We start from the raw sequence: 20,332 nt of genomic DNA on the forward strand, positions 1-20,332 counted from the left end.
GATAAATGCAGAATTGGTGACTTGTTTCTATTATACCTTTTCTCTGATTGTTCCTCACCTGGTTTTGTCTCCCACTCCTGAGAAAAAATACTGACTGAATACTGATAGTGGGGCCGTGGCCTTTGGGTTACATTCACATTGCATCTTTTTCTGGTGGTCAAAAATGTACATTTTTCAAGCAGAGATGCTTCATGAAACTCTCCTTTACCCTGCACCCCTACACGTCTTCCGCTATCGCATTTTTTTTAATGTCTCCTGAGGATTTTTTCTGTTATTTTTATTGTTCATTTTTTCTGCCATTTTCTGGTTGTTTTTCGATAACCATAAAAAAATGAAGAAAGTGCTTGTGGTTTTTTGGGTTTTTTTTACGACAAAGACACTAAAAAAAACCACCTGAGCCTCTTTTCAGGCTTTTGTTTCAGCCTGATCATTGACTCTCTAAAAAGATGCTCAAAAGCTTGAACATATGAACAGCAAGTTGTTTTTTTTTGCCTAGAATTGAATGTTCATTTTAGTTTTTTTGTGGCATTTTCCATCCGAAAAAGGCAGAAAAAGATGGTGTGAACATAACCTATCTGATTTGACTTTAAAGCACCACTCCAGTTTTTTTTTTTTTAATTGCAGTGTTGGAGTGGTGCTACTAGTTGCAGTCTTCAGCTCTTCCCAGCGCCGCTCCGGTCCCCTGCCACCATCTTCTGACTGCAATTTCTGATTGACCAGAAGTCAGAGGAAATGATCACAAGCTCTCGGTGTGAGTTTGGCATCCGCGTTCTGTCTCTCATAGACTTACATTGAGTTATGACTTCCAGATCACCCAGCAAATACTGGAATAATCCGATAGGTCACATCCTGCAGAAGACCAGCCGGAGCAGCGCTGATGACAGATTAAGACTGCTGGTGAGTATGATACTAGGTGCAAGGAGCTTAGATTAGTGGCACCACTCCAAAAACAAAAAAACCCGCTGGAGTGGTGCTTTATAAAGGCAATTTTTTTTTTTTTTTTTTTTTATAGTCACTGGAGTGAGCGGTGGCTGTAATCACTACTTGGCATTTTGACAGCCTGCTCTGCACACACTGTAGAGCAGGATTTCAGTCAAAAGTACCTGGCAATGATTACAGCTGTGCTCACAGTATAGCGAGCTGTGACTGTAACCGCTCCCTGCACCGTCCCGATGACTTGAAGCGAGCGGCCACAGGGAGGATAGAAGTTCATTTTCTCCCTATAGCCACTGCTCCAGTAAGGCGGCCAGGCAGAATTTTCACACTATCTGCAGACTATCCCTATATCTTGAAAGAAACTGTGTTTCCGGACTGTAACGCACCACTCCGGTATTTTGTTCTTTCTATTGCAGCGCTGGAGTGGTGCTTTTAATGTAAGGTTCCTGCATCTAGTCTGATGCTTGCCCTCCGGTCGGTCTCCGGCAATTTGTGACCTGCCGGCTGCACCAGTGTTTCATGGAGCGTGCCGAAGGCCACAACTCTATACTAGTCTATAACAGCCTTGTTCTGGCTCTCACAGACTTGCATTCAGAGCTTGTGACGCAACGTCTGACCTCCCGCCAGTCAGGAATTGTGGTCACTAGATGGCGCCGCGGGACAGGACCGGCGCCAAAAAAAGATGAAGACTGCAGCAGGTAAGTATAAGACAGAGGGGACGGACCTTTGAAAAACAAAACGCTGGAATGGTGCTTTAACAAGTTCCTATTTAGGTCGTAATACTTTAGTATGTGATAACTGGTACACATTTTCGTTAGTGTACTTTTTGGTGACTGTACTTCCAGTGTTTACAGTGGTAAATGCTCTGCTCCTTGGCTTTTGAGAGTGGCGGCATTGTGGTATCTTCCAGATGGAGTATTCCCCGGAGTCGAACAAGGATAAATATTTAGTATAATCACTCTGTCACCATGGAGAGTTCCTATTGCCACTTCCAACTAAAGATCACACTGAAGGCTTTTTATCTTCAGCCTCTTGGATTTAGTGTTATTGCTTTGTTGTACTCTACGTTCTGAGCAGCTAAACTTTCTCAGTAAGTTACCAAATAAAGTGTCAACTAAGGACTCTGGTTACATATTATAACAGAGGCATTTTGGGTTGTGCTGTGGATTGTGTCGCATAATTGCTGCAGACTTCAGCATCAAAAACTCAACAACAGCTCCTCATGGGAACGTGGCCGAAAAGATGCGAATTCTTCATTCATACCATTCAGTGCAGACTTCATCCTTGCAATAGATGGTGAAGAATTTCTGCACCTATTATTTAAACTAGGTTACTTGCATTTTCCATTGCATTTTTTTTTAAGCTTAGTTTTGTCTCTTGTTGCTCTCATGCTTTAAATAAAGCTGCTTTGTTTTTAATACTAAATGGTATTTGGGTTTGACAACTTTATTGATATACTTAGGTGCGGAGATTACATGTGTTTTTGATGCGTTTCCGCTGCAGAAGTGCGCTTAAATCGCATGCGGAATCTCCGCACTTAGGCTATGTGCCCACGTTGCGGACCTGAAGCATATTTTTTACGCTTCTCCCTGGCGGGAAAATCGCATGCGGATTTTACATGCGGTTTTCCCGCCAGGTAGAAGCGTATGTGAGGCGTCTTTGCATGCATTTCCGCATGCGGGTTATCAAGCACTTCTCTAAATGATTTAAGCATCACTTGGAAAAGTGCTTGACAACTTGTTCACACTATATAAATCCATGCAACTGGCATGGATTTATATAGTGTGACCAAGTAATAGTTAAAAAAAAAGAATCAGAATGGTAAAAAATAAAAAAATAAAGTTTATACTCACCTTCTGATGCATTCTCTGCCCCGTCCGGAGTCTTGAGCTGCTCACGCTGTTGTGTGCAGGACCTGCGGTGAAGTCATTGAGTCATGTGGTGGGTCACATGACTCAATGACGTGGCAGGTCCTTCACACAACAGCGCGACGGAGGGAAAACATTAGACGATAAGTATAAACTTCATTTTATTCTTTTTCTTTACAGGTTCTTTGGTACCCAGGTCTGGATGTCTCCTCTCCTCCAGACTTGGGTACCAGCCGCACATTGATTCCGCATGCGGAAATGCAAAATTAATGAACATGCTGCGGATTTTTGACCGCAGCATATACGCTGCGGAAAAATCCGCAGCATGGGCATGGACATTGCGGAATGCCATTGGGGACTATGGGGTGCGGATATACATGCGTTTTACAAGCGTTTACGCTGCGGAAATTCCGTAGCCTATACGCTTGTAATACGCAACGTGGGCACGCAGCCTTAATGCAAGTCTATGGGGAAATTCCACACACGCTTGCATTAAGTGTGAAAATTCTGCAGGTAAAAAATGTACATGAAAACTCGGCTTACCCGCAAGAGGGATTGTCATGTTGAGAGTTTGAAACACCCACCGCAGGTCAGTTTATGCAGTGTTAGAAAGAAGCACATAGGGCATGAGATTTCTATAAATCCCATCCACTTTTATGAAACTGCACGACGGTGCATTTTGACAAAGTAAAAATATGCAGCTTCCAAAAAAAAAAAAAAACCTCATCAAAAGCTCATCGTGGGAATGTAGCCTTATAATTTTTTTTGTTCTGAAAGTTTCTACGTCTTTATAGACCTGGTTTTTAAATATCTAAATTGATTGTACTCTTGCGCTGCATATTTACAGGTGAAAAACAAATTTGCAACTTGTGTGAGAATGCATCTCTAACGAGAGACTGTCAGCACAAAATGACTGTTCAAACCAAGTACCAGTGCTTGGTGCACACTTGGTGTGGCCAAACATTTAAGTACACCTTTCCACCTACTTGTTTTCCATTCATCTCTGCCTTTCTCTGGCTCTGTAATGCCAGAGCTGTCAGTCAAAGAGGAGGTGGGCATGAGATGGTGGGAAGGTGCAATTAAATGTTTGGTCGCACCAAGTGCCTGTGCTTAGTTTGAACAGTCATTGTGTGTTGACATATGAAAAAATAAATACATTTTATTCTGTTTCTTTAAAGGAGATTGTCAGTTTTGTTTTTTTTACAGTGTACATTAACATATTTGTGACAGTCTCCATAGTTGACTGAGCACTCCGTACATTTTTCTTAGGCCTTATTCAGACTTCTGTGTGTTGTTTTTGTTGTTGTTTTTTTCTCATATGTTTAAAAAAAACGGACCATTGTTCATCAGCATTTTAGATCCAAGTTTCATCAGTGTTTTAGTTTTTACGACCTGTTTCGTCAGTGATTTTTCACATATGAAAAAAAATAAAATGCAAAGTTTTTTATACATTACAATAGTAATCACAGACAGCACACGGATGATGGCATTCATATGCTGTCCATGATTTTCCAGGACTCATAAACTATTTTGATCAGTGACTTGATAAAAAATGCACGCCTGCAAGTAAAATCATGGAGACATGCAAACCGCTCCATAGACCTTAATGGGTACATGTTCTGTCTATGAAAAACAGAACACGTATGTTAAAAACTGATGTCTGAATGAGGCCTTCAGCTGTTTTTAGTTAGAGCTGGATGCTACCTGCCCTTTGAAGGGAATTTGTCAGCAAGTTTTTGCTATGTAATCTGACAGCAGCCTTATATACAGCAAGCGAGCCCGATTCCAGGGATGTGTCACTTACTGGGCTGCTTGGGGCTGTTTTCATAGAATCCTTGTTTCTCTGCTGTAGATGTAGCAGAGCTAAGACTTGTGGCTTGTGTAAATCTCCGCCCACACCCTTGATTGGCAGCTTGCTGTATACACTGTAAACGGTGAACAGCTGCCAATCAGTGGTGGTGGTGGGGGGGGGTTATACAGATTAGCTAGTTGGCTCTCTGTGAGCTGTAGTGTTGGGGTATGTGCACACGTTGAGTATTTTGTGTGCAGAAATTTCTGAACCATTTCTGCATCTTTTGGCAGGAAAACTCAGGTGCGTTTTGGTGCGTTTCTTTTTTTTTGCCTGCGTTTTTTCAGTGCAGGTAAAAATGCAAGAGAACGGACATGCTGCAGATTATTTTCTGCACCAAATCTGTAAGTCAAAAACACTCAACATGTGCATGACACTTAAGGTTTCTCATTCACTTTGCTGGCATCAGGTTTGGTCACAAATCCGCGCAGAAAAAAATGCGATAAATGCACCAAATCTGCAACGTGTGCACACGCCTTAATCTCCTGATGATAAAACACTGATTGTATTGAAACTATGCACACAGCATAATAAGTGACACATCTCTGGAACCAGGGTCTCATGCCCTATATTATCCTATTTTCAAATTAAATAGCAAAAACCTGCTGACAGATTGCCTTTAAATTTGAAGGCCTGAACCTAGGAAAAAGTAAGCTTCTTACTATTACTGTTCCCAAACAGATGGCTCTCACAATCTGATCAACCTACGTGCTGATTTATATGTATAATCTGTATAGCAGTAATGCAGGTCAGAATTCATATATTCAATGTTCATATATACTTCAGCAAGCCCTGTGTGTGTGTATATACATATACATACATGTGTGTGTATATACATACGTGTGTGTGTGGTATATACATGCACAAGCACACACACGTTTCTGGTGTTGCAGGTTAGCTCCATGCATATGAACAGATAAGGTGCTGTTTTTGCAAAAAAAACCCAAAACCTCAACATATCCTATCCTTTCCTTCCAAACCCGGGCTCTGTCATTGCTGGTATGTTGTATGTAATTTTAGATTGGCAGGAGACAGACTTGTATCTGACTCGTATTCACTATCTATGGCTATGTGCCCACGATGCAGAAATGAAGCAGAAAATTTCTGCAGCATTTCTGCATCTCCCTGGCAGAAAAAAACGCATGCAGATTGTACATGCAGATTGTGCATGCGTTTTTCCTGCAGAATACATGCGGATCCACATGCGTTTCCGCATGCAGATTGACAAGCGCTTTCCAGGCGATAGCATCACTTGGAAAGTGCTTGACAACTAGGTCACACTGTATAAATCCATGCAAAAGGCATGGATTTATATAGTGTGAACCGTAAAAATTAAAACAAATAAAGCTATACTCACCCCCGATGCCCGGCGTGGCTGCAGCGCTCGTTCCTCTCTGCTTCCTGGATGCCGGCATATCGCGAGACAGAGCGGTGAAGGGCCTGCGGTCACATGACTGTGACGTCACCGCAGGTCCTCAAGCGATGCCGGCATTTAGAAAGAAGCCTTCGGAAAGGTGAATATAAACTTTATTTGTTATTTTATTCTTTTTTTACAGGTACAATGGTACCCAGGTCTGGATGAGAGTCTCCTCTCCTCCAGAACTGGGTACCATCCGCACACAGAGACGCATAGAAGCCGCTTGTACAAATGTACAGTCGCGGTTTCTATGCGTTTCAATGCAAGTCAATGGCGGGAGTTCCGCTGCGCTTCCGCAAAATTAAATGACATGCTGCGGATTTTTGTATGCAGCATAAACGCTGCGGAAAAATCCGCAGCATGTGCATAGAACATGAGGAATCCCCTTGGGGACCATGGGGTGCGGATTACCTAGCGTTTCACAAGCGTTTATGCTGCGGAAATTCCGCAGCATAAACGCTTGAAAAACGCTACGTGGGCACCCAGCCTAAAACCTTTCTTAGTGCTCCTTATTGATGTGACCCTCTGTATACCACACTATGGAAATACAGCAAATCAAAATGGTGAAATGGCAGTTAGCGCAGGGCATAATATTATACAGTGAACGAAAAAAAAAAAGACCCTTATTTAAGAGTTTAATGTATTCTACGTTTTCTCTCCAACAACTGTCCCCATTCTTTAGGCTGGGTGCCCACATAGCGTTTTTCAAGCGTTTATGCTGCGGAATTTCCGCAGCATAAACGCTTGTGAAACGCTAGGTAATCCGCACCCCATGGTCCCCAAGGGGATTCCGCATGTTCTATGCACATGCTGCGGATTTTTCTGCAGCGTTTATGCTGCGTACAAAAATCCGCAGCATGTCATTTAATTTTGCGGAAGCGCAGCGGAACTCCCGCCATTGACTTGCATTGAAACGCATAGAAACCGCGACTGTACATTTCTACAAGCGGCTTCTATGCGTCTCTATGTGCGGATGGTACCCAGTTCTGGAGGAGAGGAGACTCTCATCCAGACCTGGGTACCATTGTACCTGTAAAAAAAGAATAAAATAACAAATAAAGTTTATACTCACCTTTCCAAAGGCTTCTCTCTGAATGCCGGCATCGCTTGAGGACCTGCGGTGACGTCACAGTCATGTGACCGCAGGCCCTTCACCGCTCTGTCTCGCGATATGCCAGCAGCCGGGAACCAGACAGGAACGAGCGCTGCTGCCACGCCGGGGCCTCTGGGGTGAGTATAGCTTTATTTGTTTTCATTTTTACGGTTCACACTGCCGGTTGCATGGATTTATATAGTGTGACCTAGTTGTCAAGCACTTTCCAAGTGATGCTATCGCCTGGAAAGCGCTTGTCAATCTGCATGCGGAAACGCATGTGGATCCGCATGTATTCTGCTGGAAAAACGCATGCACAATCTGCATGCGTTTTTTCTGCCAGGGAGATGTAGAAATGCTGCAGAAATTTTCTTCTTCATTTCTGCATTGTGGGCACATAGCCTTAAGACGTTTCCATTCTGCGGTCCTAGTCACTTGAGAATGTCCCATGCTTCTGAGCTGAGATGTTTCTTGTCTCTCAGCTTTCGGACACTGGTGGTTTTGGCAGCCCCCATGAATGATTCCTGCTTCCTTAGTCTCCAGCTCAGTGAACACCTGTTTTGTATGCAGCACATCTCGCCCGTGTACAGATCTGTCCGCTGCGCCGGATCTCCAAGCATCCTGTTTATTTCTGAATGTGACCAGTTGTGCCATGTCTTGTGATTGCTGTATGGGTATCGCTATCATTATTTGTTACGTGAGGTTCTGTAGTGTACATTATATACTCGGCTTATCTCCTGCTTTTTGTCTTTTTCTTATATTTATTTTAGGGTGATGGGTGTCGTTCTCCACCTCTTTCTGGACACGTGGGGTTTGACAGCTTGCCGGATCAACTGGTTAACAAATCTATTAATCATGGCTTTTGTTTCAATATCCTCTGTGTGGGTGAGTATGTACCGACTGTCAGGGGAGACAGTGACCCAATGGCTGTTGTATGAATAGCACAAGAGGAGCAAGATTTGTGTAACTGTGCTGAAAATGAGACCATTCAATGGCCGGATATATATGAATACAGCGTATTGTGTGCATGACTTGTTTACCGCCAGCCACACAGTGCATTGTAACTAGTGGAGCCCCAGCTTCATGTCACAGCAGCAATCAATTCCTTAGATAACGATCTTGTGTGCTCATAACAGTACTGACGATATAGTAACTTGGAAGTGCTAATATACCTGTAATAACATTGTTTGTCTTTTCAGAAGGCTGTCAAACGCATAAAAAAAATAGTCAAAGCCCCAATACACATTTGTCAGGGACCATTTAACGTTTATGGGGCTTTTTAAGGGGCCATCATCCTTAAGAAAAATAGCATTGAAGGCAGGTAATGGTGTAAATTAAATAAATCAGGTCTATTCTCCTTCTCTTACCCACTTCTCCAATGCAGGTCGCTCACAGGGTTCTCTATTGGGACCAAAAGTGATGGCATCCTGTTCTTTGATCACCTGTCCACTGGGACCTCTTGCTGTAGGTGACTGTGCGTCATCAGATGTGCCTGCAGTGATGTACAGTTACCATCACCTAACCGCTGCAGCCAATCAGTCCCCAGCATTCAAGTGACTGAAGAATAGAATATTATCACTTCCATTCCCAATCAAGAGCACCGGCGCAACCTGCGCTGGAACCCAGATGGTAAGAGCTGGTGAATATGACTGATTTTCTTATTTTACACTATTATCTCCTCATTAAGGTCAGACAATCCTATAAAGTCACATGATGCAACTTTCAGGACTTATTTTTATGCAAATTAGTAGTGCAAATTTACAGCTGCTCATAGTCGACCTACAAATAAATGCAGACTATTTAAAATGCGACATATTTATCAAGGGGAGAATGACTTTTAATGAGTTGGGCACAATACCCTTTCTCTAATTTTACTATAGGTCTAAATACAGTTTTAGATAATCATTATTTTCTTATAGACTTGACAGCAAATATTCATTTTGAAAATACAGCTAAATACTAGTGAAAATGTTCCTAAATGCCTCATGTGTGTGAATCTGGCTTTACTGTGGTATGAAAGCTGTGACTGATAAATCTGCGGCTGTATGGTGTGGATGGCACGTTATACTGGCAGCAAATTACTGCATGCGTACACTATATATCCTTTTCTCCTCCTTTTATCATTTATTATATTGATTTTGTCAAATTCTCGAATTTCTCTTAGAAACTTATATGGATTCAAAATATGTTCTGATAAATTTGTTTATTTTTATAGAAGGAAAAGTTGAGCTGGTTAATTTTCTTTTTCCTTAGAGTAGAACAAGAATATATACATGTTGCATTCTCAGTGTGTTGGTTAGCTGCTTGTCATTTTTTTTTAGTTTCCTGATCTGAGGCACAAGCGTATAGTTTCAGGCTTGTGGTAGAGCCATTCTGACTTGTATGCGTTGTTTTTGTAGGCTGTGGTAAAATTGAAGTTTTGTTTGTCTGGAAATTCTACCTTGACTTGCAAGCGTCACAATAAAATAGTCCAAAGTTAGTAGTGATGTACTATGTCCTAAATCTTCGGTAAGTGTAGCCTGGGGGGTACATGCAGTAATGACATTAGTTTGTGTCAGAGATGCGTAGAAACTTTTGAAACTGTTCTAGATAACGTTAGAGTTTTAGGACAGGGTTGTAACGTGCAGCAGCCACATGTCTGAAAGCCGAGCCCATCTGTGTGAGTGAGCGCACGAGTTTGTGGTAACAGTAAGATATTGCCTACAAACTATGGGGGTGATTCATTAAGGTGTTTACTGTTTACCCCAGAATTCTGGCGTAAAATACTTTAAAGGGAACCTGTCACCAGTATTTGAGCCTATGAACAAATGGCACCACCTTTAACTGCTCCTGTGCTGCATCCCACAAACATGCCTATCAGCTCGCAACTCCCCCTGTATACCCCAAAAAATAACCCGAAGAACTGCGCAAGCGCATAGTGACATCATCGGCGTCATTCACATCGATCAAAGCTATGCGCTTGCGCCGCTCTGTTTTATGCTGTGCTCACAGTAGGGCAGAGCAGAGTGCACCTGCGCGGTCCTGTCGGGCTACTGCGCAGGCACGATATCTCAGCTCTGAATGTGAATGACGCGTCTACATCAATCAAAGCAGGAGGATTGGGATCAGAGAGGAGGGACAGACGCCGCAGCAAGGACACCCATTAAGAAGTCTCAATATTTTGGCACAACTAAGAGGTTCTGCAAAAATATTGTGACATTTGGTGTTTACTCGCCAGTCCTGACTAGCTACACCAGTGTTGGCATAGCATGGACTGGTCATGTCTATACCCACCCATCACGTTCATGGTAAGTTACACCATTTTAGTGGCATTAATTCAAAAATGTACTCCAATCCTCGACTAACGTGCATTTCTGACAGTGGTATAAGTCAGGTAACATGTGCCTAGGTGTACTGTACTCCAGCGAGTCCCTTCATTAGGACTGGTGGGCACAATGCCAATCTCAATAAGTCTGCCCCTAGGTATTTATTTGCAACCTCTTTTAGCCGTGGTCTTCCCTTCAAACGTTGGCTGCACTGTGGCTCTGTACCCTTTTTATAGATTGTTTTGTAGGGTAATGTGAGTCATCTAATTTCAGCCACAGAAAAAAAATTGTTAGAAATTCTTGTACTGAAGCTTGAGAAGCAGAGGCTGGGAGACACTACATATACAGTACAGACCAAAAGTTTGGACACACCTTCTCATTTAAAGATTTTTCTGTCTTTTCATCACTATGAAAATTGTACATTCACACTGAAGGCATCAAAACTATGAATTAACACATGTGGAATTATATACTTAACAAAAAAGTGTGAAACAACTGAAAATATGTCTTATATTCTAGGTTCTTTAAAGTAGCCACCTTTTGCTTTGATGACTGCTTTGCACACTCTTGGCATTCTCTTGATGAGCTTCAAGAGGTAGTCACCGGAAATGGTTTTCACTTCACAGGTGTTCCCTGTCAGGTTTAATAAGTGGGATTTCTTGCCTTATAAATGGGGTTGGGACCATCAGTTGTGTTGTGCTGAAGTCTGGTGGATACACAGCGGATAGTCCTACTGAATAGACTGTTAGCTGCTTTTTTCTTGCCATAATACAAATTCTAAGTAAAGAAAAACGAGTGGCCATCATTACTTTAAGAAATGAAGGTCAGTCAGTGTGAACAATTGGGCAAACTTTGAAAGTGTCCCCAAGTGCAGTTGCAAAAACCATCAAGCGCTACAAAGAAACTGGCTCACATGAGGACCGCCCCAGGAAAGGAAGACCAAGAGTCACCTCTGCTTCTGAGGATAAGTTTATCCGAGTCACCAGCCTCAGAAATCGCAGGTTACCAGCAGCTCAGATTAGAGACCAGGTCAATGCCACACAGAGTTCTAGCAGCAGACACATCTCTTCAACAACTGTTAAGAGGAGACTTTGTGCAGCAGGCCTTCATGGTAAAATAGCTGCTAGGAAACCACTGCTAAGGACAGGCAACAAGCAGAAGAGACTTGTTTGGGCTAAAGAACACAAGGAATGGACATTAGACCAGTGGAAATCGGTGCTTTGGTCTGATGAGTCCAAATTTGAGATCTTTGGTTCCAACCACCGTGTCTTTGTGCGACGCAGAAAAGGTGAACGAATGGACTGTACATGCCTGGTTCCCACTGTGAAGCATGGAGGAGGAGGTGTGATGGTGTGGGGGTGCTTTGCTGGTGACACTGTTGGGGATTTATTCAAAATTGAAGGCATACTGAACCAGCATGGCTACCACAGCATCTTGCAGCAGCATGCTATTCCATCCGGTTTGCGTTTTAGTTGGACCATCGTTTATTTTTCAACAGGACAATGACCCCAAACACACCTCCAGGCTGTGTAAGGGCTATTTGACCAAGAAGGAGAGTGATGGGGTGCTACGCCAGATGACCTGGCCCCCATAGTCACCAGACCTGAACCCAATCGAGATGGTTTGGGGTGAGCTGGACCGCAGAGTGAAGGCAAAAGGGCCAACAAGTGCTGAGCATCTCTGGGAACTCCTTCAAGATTGTTGGAAGACCATTTCCAGTGACTACCTCTTGAAGCTCATCAAGAGAATGCCAAGAGTGTGCAAAGCAGTCATCAAAGCAAAAGGTGGCTACTTTGAAGAACCTAGAATATAAGACATATTTTCAGTTGTTTCACACTTTTTTGTTAAGTATATAATTCCACATGTGTTAATTCATAGTTTTGATGCCTTCAGTGTGAATGTACAATTTTCATATACATGAAAATACAGAAAAATCTTTAAATGAGAAGGTGTGTCCAAACTTTTGGTCTGTACTGTACATAGAACCTAGAAATATAAGGTGTATATGGACCTCAAGTAATGTAAGCAAAAAATGAGAAAATATACATATGTAATAAAATTTGATATTTTTTATATTAATAAATACAGTAAAATTATACAAAAATTAAGTAAACGCGTACAAATCGATCAGTGGTGAAGACACAAAACAAAGAACCACACAAGGGGGCAAAAGTAAAAAAAAAATAATAAATAAATATATATATATATATATATATATATATATAATATGTAAAAGTTTGGGCACCCCTATTAATCTTAAGCTTAATGTTTTAAAAAAATTGGTGTTTTTGCAACAGCTATTTCAGTTTGATATATGTAATAACTGTTGGACGCAGTAATGTTTCTGCCTTGAAATGAGGTTTATTGTACTAACAGAAAATGTGCAATCTGCATTCAAACAAAATTTGACAGGTGCATAAGTATGGGCACCTCACCAGAAAAGTGACATTAATATTTAGTAGATCCTCCTTTTGCAAAAATAACAGCCTCTAGTCGCTTCCTGTAGCTTTTAATGAGTTCCTGGATCCTGGATGAAGGTATTTTTGACCATTCCTCTTTACAAAACATTTCCAGTTCAGTAAAGTTTGATGGTCGCCGAGCATGGACAGCCCTCTTCAAATGATCCCACAGATGTTCAATGATATTCAGGTCTGGGGACTGGGATGGCCATTCCAGAACATTGTAATTGTTCCTCTGCATGAATGCCTGAGTAGATTTGGAGCGGTGTTTTGGATCATTGTCTTGCTGAAAGATCCATCCCCTGCTTAACTTCAACTTTGTCACTGATTCTTGAACATTATTGTCAAGAATCTGCTGATACTGAGTGGAATCCATGCGTCCCTCAACTTTAACAAGATTCCCGGTGCCAGCATTGGCCACACAGCCCCAAAGCATGATGGAACCTCCACCAGATTTTACTGTGGGTAGCAAGTGTTTTTCTTGGAATGCTGTGTTTTTTTGCCGCCATGCATAACGCCTTTTTGTATGACCAAACAACTCAATCTTGGTTTCATCAGTCCACAGGACCTTCTTCCAAAAAGAAATTGGCTTCTCCAAATGTGCTTTTCCATACCTCAGCCGACTCTGTTTGTGGCGTGCTTGCAGAAACGGCTTCTTTCGCATCACTCCCCATACAGCTTCTCCTTGTGCAAAGTGCGTTGTATAGTTGACCAATGCACAGTGACACCATCTGCAGCAAGTTGATGCTGCAGCTCTCTGGAGGTGGTCTGAGGATTGTCCTTGACTGATCTCACCATTCTTCTTCTCTGCCTTTCTGATGTTTTTCTTGGCCTGCCACTTCTGGCCTTAACAAGAACTGTCCCTGTGTTCTTCCATTTCCTTACTATGTTCCTCACAGTGGAAACTGACAGGTTAAATTGCTGAGACAGCTTTTTGTATCCTTCCCCTGAACAACTATGTAGCATAATCTTTGTTTTCAGATCATTTGACAGTTGTTTTGAGGAGCCCATGATGCCACTCTTCAGAGGAGATTCAAACAGGAGAACAACTTGCAAGTGGCCACTTTAAGTAGCTTTTCTCATGATTGCATACACCTGGCTATGAAGTTCAAAGCTCAATGAGGTTACAAAACCAAAAAAAAGTGCTTTAGTAAGTCAGTAAAAAGTAGGTAGGAGTATTTTAAACAAGAAAATGACAAGGGTGCCCATACTTATGCACCTGTCAAATTTTGTTTGAATGCAGATTGCACATTTTCTGTTAGTACAATAAACCTCATTTCAAGGCAGAAACATTACTGTGTCCAACAGTTATTACATATATCAAACTGAAATAGCTGTTGCAAAAACACCAATTTTTATAAAACCTTAAGATTAATAGGGGTGCCCAAACTTTTTCATATAGCGGTGTATGTATGTATGTATGTATACACACACATGCCCGAGAGGGTTGTACAAAGTGCACACACAGAGCCTCAATTACAATAGGATCATACTCTAATGCATAGTGCCCATAAAAAATATGTACTCCAAAAGCAGTAATTCCTTAAGTTATAGAGAAAGGTATGAAAACAGCAGTGCATGTAACATACAATGCTTACCAATATAGCTTAGTGTCCCAGTGTGCATCTCCGCAGCCCTGACGCGTGTTTTGTGTGGGCTTACTTGAGAAGCTGTGTCAAGGACTGGTTTGGGGTCAGGAGACAAGGAGTCACTATAAATGGTGCATTCTCTAAATGGGCTAAAGTCAACAGTGGGGACCACAAGGATCTGTATATTTTTTTAATCTGGATAAACTGGCTACATGGTCAAAAACATGGCAGTTGAATTATATGTAATTCACCTGGGCCGCAGGAATTGTATTGTTGCATATACATTACATGGAATGAAACAAGGGATAAAAGAACAGGAGGGGGATTTGGGTTTTCTAGATATGAGTAGCTGCAGTACTCAATGTAAAGCAGGAGCTACAAAAGCAAATAAAGTTTTAGGGTGTATTAAAAAGAGAGCATCCCATGATCCCAATGTAAAATTACCCCTTTGTTTATGGGATTCAGTTTTTAATTCCATATTTTAAAAACGATATGGGATGGGAGGTTTTTCTTACGAGAGGTTAGAAAATTGGGCCTTTTCTCTTGAACAGGACAGTGGCCACTAAAGCCATTGGGAGTTTATCAGACTCCCAACGATCTCATAGTTATGACCTATTCAATGTATAGGTGATCAATATGTTAATCCTGGTCAACCCCTTTAAACATTTACACTAGACATATGAAATTGGTGGGTGAAAGATTCTGCACATGGCTCCAAATATTTAAAGGGGATTCCCCAAAATCCACGGTTAGCACTTAGCCACAATATAGGTGTTGAGGATCTGATCCCTCGGCTCTGGAACAGCCACTAGTCACAAGAACAGGGGATCGCATGCTCGCTAATCATACTTCTCCTCTCTTATGGTTTGGTTGTGAGGAGGAACCGGGGACATGGGATCTCCATATTTCTGAACGGTGGGAGCATCAAACCCCTATATATCCTGTGGATAGGTGATAAAGATCAATTCGTGGAAAACCTATATTTGGCTTTGGCGAGGAGACATGGTGAGCGTTGGGTTATCTGGGTTCTTCCTCCTTGTATAATGTCCATCTCTCTGGATAGATAGATTGTGTTGTTTTATGCAGAATCTGTGGACAATCTGTCAACAATCTCTTGCTTTGTTCCAGGATCAGAGAAGCTTTGTTCAACACGTTGCCAATGTATAGTACCACTATGTTCAGTGTACGCATAAAATAACATGGCCCCGTGATGTGTATGACAGATCAGCTTTCCTAGTCTTATAGTCTAACATTCTAGAGAATTACCGGTAGATGGACATGGCAAAAAAAAAAATATTATCCTACTAGTATTCTGCATATGGACTTGCCGACTTCTACTTTTTTTTTTTGCATTATTTCTTAGAAAATGAATTAGTTGCAGACTGTTGTACTGTCAGACAGCCAGGTGCCAGACTAATGGAATTATGCTCTAATGCTAAAATATTTGTTCAGGTAAATTAAATCATAGAATATACATGACTGTACTCTATTACTATGACACCACTAAATATTTCTTTTACTAGATATTTTGTTTTAGCTTTCCAACAGGGAAACGGTGGAAGTGTGTGGGTTCTAGCTGACAAATTGCTCTACTGGACCCTGTTATAAGTCACTGGGTCTATTGAGCCGTTTTAGGATCCATTGTACAGATTTGTATCGTCTCTCTAAGCTTTACAGTGCTGCTCACCATTATTGGCACACCTTCATTTTTTTTATAGACTGTACAATATCTTCAGAAATAAATGTAAATGTACCAAAGTTTTATCCTCAGAACTTTTTAATTAGTGGTCCAAAATAATACAATAATAAAACAATTGTTTTTCAACTTCCATGTTGCAATTTTAAAGTAGAAACAGAATAACCAGCATGTGCAGCAATAAAGGCACCTCTAATTAATACTTGGTTGCACACCCTTTGGCATAGATGACAGCCTCCAAACTTTCCTTTTAGCCATCTATAAGCTTCTTGTACTTCTCAGCTGGAATTTTCTCCCACTCTTCCTCTGCAGTTTGTTCAAGCTCTTGAATGTTTGCAGGGTTCTTTTTCCCAATGGCAGATTTCAGCTCACCCCAAAGATTTTCAGTGGGATTCAGGTCAGGACTCGTTGCTGGTTATTTTAAAACAGTCCATTTTTTTCTTTTTCAACCGTTCCTGTGTACTTTTGGATGTGTGCTTTGGGTCATTGTCTTGCTGGAAGGCCCATGATCTTCACTGGGTAGGACATATCGCTCTAAAATCTCTTCATAATTCTCGGATTTCATGATACCTGTGATACGGTCAAGGCCTCCATTACCAGACACTTAATTGTTGGTAAGTTGTTCTTTTCCTTATAAGCTTCATTGCGCCATCTGTAAACAGACTGTTGCTTTGCTTTGTCAAAAAGCTCTATTTTTGTTTCATCTGTCCACAGAATATTTTCCCAGAAGGATTGTGGTTTGTCAAGGTAGTTTTTGGTAAAGATCCGTCATTCCTTTTTAGGTCTTTTCTTCAGCAATGGTTTCTTCCTTGGCCTTTGCCCATAAAGCTCTGCTTGGTTTAGTGTGCGGTGTATGGTACTTATTGAAACCATGACCTCAGACTGTTCCAGGTTGGCCTTCAGGTCTTTGGATGTTTGACGTGGTGTTTTCCACCATTTGCACCAACCTTCGAAGATGTCTTTTGTCAATTTTCCTCTTTCCCCCACGTCCAGGGATGTTCTTGACTGTTCCATGCTTGACAAACCTCTTAATAACCTTGCACACTGTTGAAACTAGGATACCACGGTCTTTGGAGATCTTTGGAAGTCTTGTGTTTGCTAAGAAGAGCAGTTCTGATGTCCTCAGACAGCTCATTTGTCTTCACCATTGTGACAAAGGAACAGGGCCTACCATGTGGCTTTTTAAAACACTGAAGTCATCATTCATTGGCTAATTCATGTCACATGGGCACCGACAATTAATCACAGGTGAATCTCTTTTGTGTTTTACCGCAGGCGAGTAGAAATGGGTTTCCATACTAAATTAATGTAAAGGGTGCCAATACCAGTGTGACAGCAAGCTTTAGGTTTTTCTGTTTTTCCCTCCCATTGTTTTTTGTTTTAGATTGTTTATCATTTGCTCTTTTGTATTTAACACGAGGGCTCTATACAAAAAACTGTGTCACTTGATTCATTTTTTCAGGAGATATTCCACATTATGTACTTAAACTTCATGGGTGCCAATAACTATGAGCAGGACTGTATATTTACTCTGACCTAAAGTGTGAATTAATGACCCCTTATGGAACACATTTCTGTTTTTTGGCAATATATTTAATTTTTCCAGCTACAAGACATTTTATGTCTTAAGATTTGCAAAACCTCCGCATGGCTCTTCTCCATTTGCTGTATGTGTTCCATTTTGTGAGCTGGTGATATTCTTAAGGGAACGGAGATGGCTAAATATAGTTTTGTTATTTTGGTAGTTTGGCTTTCCAGACTCTTCTGCTGCCGTTAACCTGTTTTACATATGTTGTAAAATCCGTCTTTACTGGTGAGAGGAAATGAGTTCTTTCCATCCCTTATTTTTGTAATACTGATGTAATTGTGTGACTGGTTTTGTGTGTTAGCAACATGTCAGTGTGCACACAACACTATTCATCCTGGCTAATAATGACATTTACTGATGAGTAGTCCAAGTCTTTGCTTCACTGATGTTATTTAAAAAGGGTGCCCACTAATACACAACCCCTTTTTCAATGTCCCAAATAGAAAAAAAAAACAAACCATGCTTGCCACCTGAACCGGCGCCGCTCTTTCGCTCTGTGTCCAGTGATCTCATGACATTGGCTGCTGCTTCTCATGTGACTTAATCAGCGGCCGCTCATGGGCTGGAGTCTTTGCCGTTCCATCAGATGAAACTTTTCTGACGGAATTTGAAGGTTGCAGCTAATGATGAACGAGCGTGCTCGTTTAACACGTTCACCGAGCATGCGCTGGTGCTTACTGAGTATCTTCGGCGTGCTCATATATTATGTTCGAGTCCCTGCGTCTGCATGATTTATGGCTGTTAGTCAGCCTCAACACATGGGAGGATTCTCTAACAAACAGGCAATCCCTGCATGTGTGGAGGCTAACAGCCGTAAATCATGCAGACGTAGGGACACTAACCTAATATACGAGCACGCCAAAGATACTTGGTAAGCACCCATCCAACATGCTCGCTCAACACTACTTGCAGCCCAACAGCTGCCACTGATAGGCTGCCAAGCTCTACACTGGTCCTATGTTGTTTTTTTTCCCTCTTTTATTAGGGTCATTGAAAAGGCATTGACCAGTAGTTAACTTAAAACATTTTAAAAGAAAGGTTAACTGGTCTAAAAGGTTTAAAGGGAATCTATCAGTAGGATCAACCCTCCTAAGCAATCTATATGTGCATGCTGGTGATGGAGAGGTGAATGAAATAATACCTTTTTATATTTGCAATCTGATGGATGATTCCCAAGAAATCCACATTTTTTTAATATGGAAATAATTCTGGCACAGATCTTTTCAGCTCATTTACATATAAGAAAATCATAGATTTGTTTTCTTTTTTTTTTGTGCAGATTAGAAAATGAAACCTGAAATCTGTTTAATGTGGAAAAGCTATGTCACCCCCCCCCCCCCCAGCTATTTTATTTGTCAAATAATGGTTGTCATCTTGACTACAATGATGTCGTGTGTATAAAGGTGCAGCCTCTGATTTAGCTTTATCGAGTTTCTTTATGTTTAATACTTTAGTAAATAAAAGATTTTCCAATATATTTTTGTGCTTTGCTTATAGGTGAGACGGGTCTTGGCAAATCAACTCTTATGGATACATTATTTAACACAAAGTTTGAAGGGGAACAGATTTCTCATTCACAGCCTGGGGTTCAGCTGAAATCAAGCACTTATGATCTGACGGAAAGTAACGTTCGGCTGAAAATGACCATCGTCAGTTCTGCAGGCTTTGGAGATCAAATTAATAAAGAAGACAGGTAAACAATCATTGTTTGATCGCCATGTAAAGCAGTACCCTGGTTTTATACTAATAACTAGTGATCAATCATTTGTTGACAAGCTGTAGCAATTGTAGTGCGGCGGTGTTCACACAGTGCGATTTAACAGGCAGTGACCCAAGAACGTCCAACTTTAACTGAGTTTTTTTGGACAATAAAGACTTAAAGGCAGATTTAGCCTCCAGATCGCAGCGTCTTCCAATACAGTCTGTACAAAACAACCCCATTGCCGTGGGAGACTGCACCGCTGTGTTACTTGTGGGTGCATCAGTTATGTTGCCTTCTCCGGCCTGTGTTCAGCCTTCACACAGAGCTTCCTACTCTGCTGCTAGAAATCCCAACACTGACACACCCAAACCTTAGCTGCAGGTTTACATGATAACTTTGGCTATGAGCCACTTGTAAGACCTGGGCTGGAGGGAGTGATCCGACCCACTACCATCCTGTAGATCACTCTAAAAATAAAACCCATGTCAGGTTTTCTTAATCTGATTTGGTCAAATAGCTTGACCCAGTCCACACTTGCTTTTATTTTTCACTGAAACCACATCTGTGTTTGTGATTACAATGCCCTCCAGCGGGTTCAATAAACCTCTATGTGCATCGTGGGGGATACATACCGTCCCTCGCATATGATTCCCCTCACTGTCTCACACAAGATGATTACGTCACTCAGCCTTATCCTTTTTGAGTGTTTTTTGCATTTGATGTTTTGTTTCTATAGGTTTAGCTTTTTTCACATATGTATATGGTGATGCGCTGGAGCATACTGATTGAGGATTGCTTGGCAGTTTATTACACATAATTTACCGTAATTG

The 20,332-nt window shown here is 41.5% G+C and overlaps 1 protein-coding gene across 7 annotated transcripts in view; it reads left to right on the forward strand.

The window, feature by feature from the left end:
• SEPTIN6 (septin 6) overlaps positions 1 to 20,332 on the forward strand; it is a 67,791-nt gene that overhangs the window by 14,590 nt on the left and 32,869 nt on the right. For 5 of the 7 annotated variants that reach the window (XM_073641155.1, XM_073641160.1, XM_073641156.1 and 2 more), the window contains exons 1-3: positions 784 to 897; positions 7,934 to 8,048; positions 19,298 to 19,493. In XM_073641155.1, the coding sequence (XP_073497256.1) occupies positions 799 to 897; positions 7,934 to 8,048; positions 19,298 to 19,493 (410 nt within the window). In that variant the 5' untranslated portion in view covers positions 784 to 798. Of the gene's footprint in view, positions 1 to 783; positions 898 to 7,933; positions 8,049 to 19,297; positions 19,494 to 20,332 lie in introns of those variants that run through there. The other 2 variants (XM_073641159.1, XM_073641158.1) reach the window with 1 other exon arrangement.

The sequence above is a fragment of the Phyllobates terribilis genome, unplaced genomic scaffold (assembly GCF_046119375.1).
Source record: "Phyllobates terribilis strain yellow unplaced genomic scaffold, ASM4611937v1 Scaffold_7__3_contigs__length_470593459, whole genome shotgun sequence".
Taxonomy (NCBI): Eukaryota; Metazoa; Chordata; class Amphibia; order Anura; family Dendrobatidae; genus Phyllobates; species Phyllobates terribilis.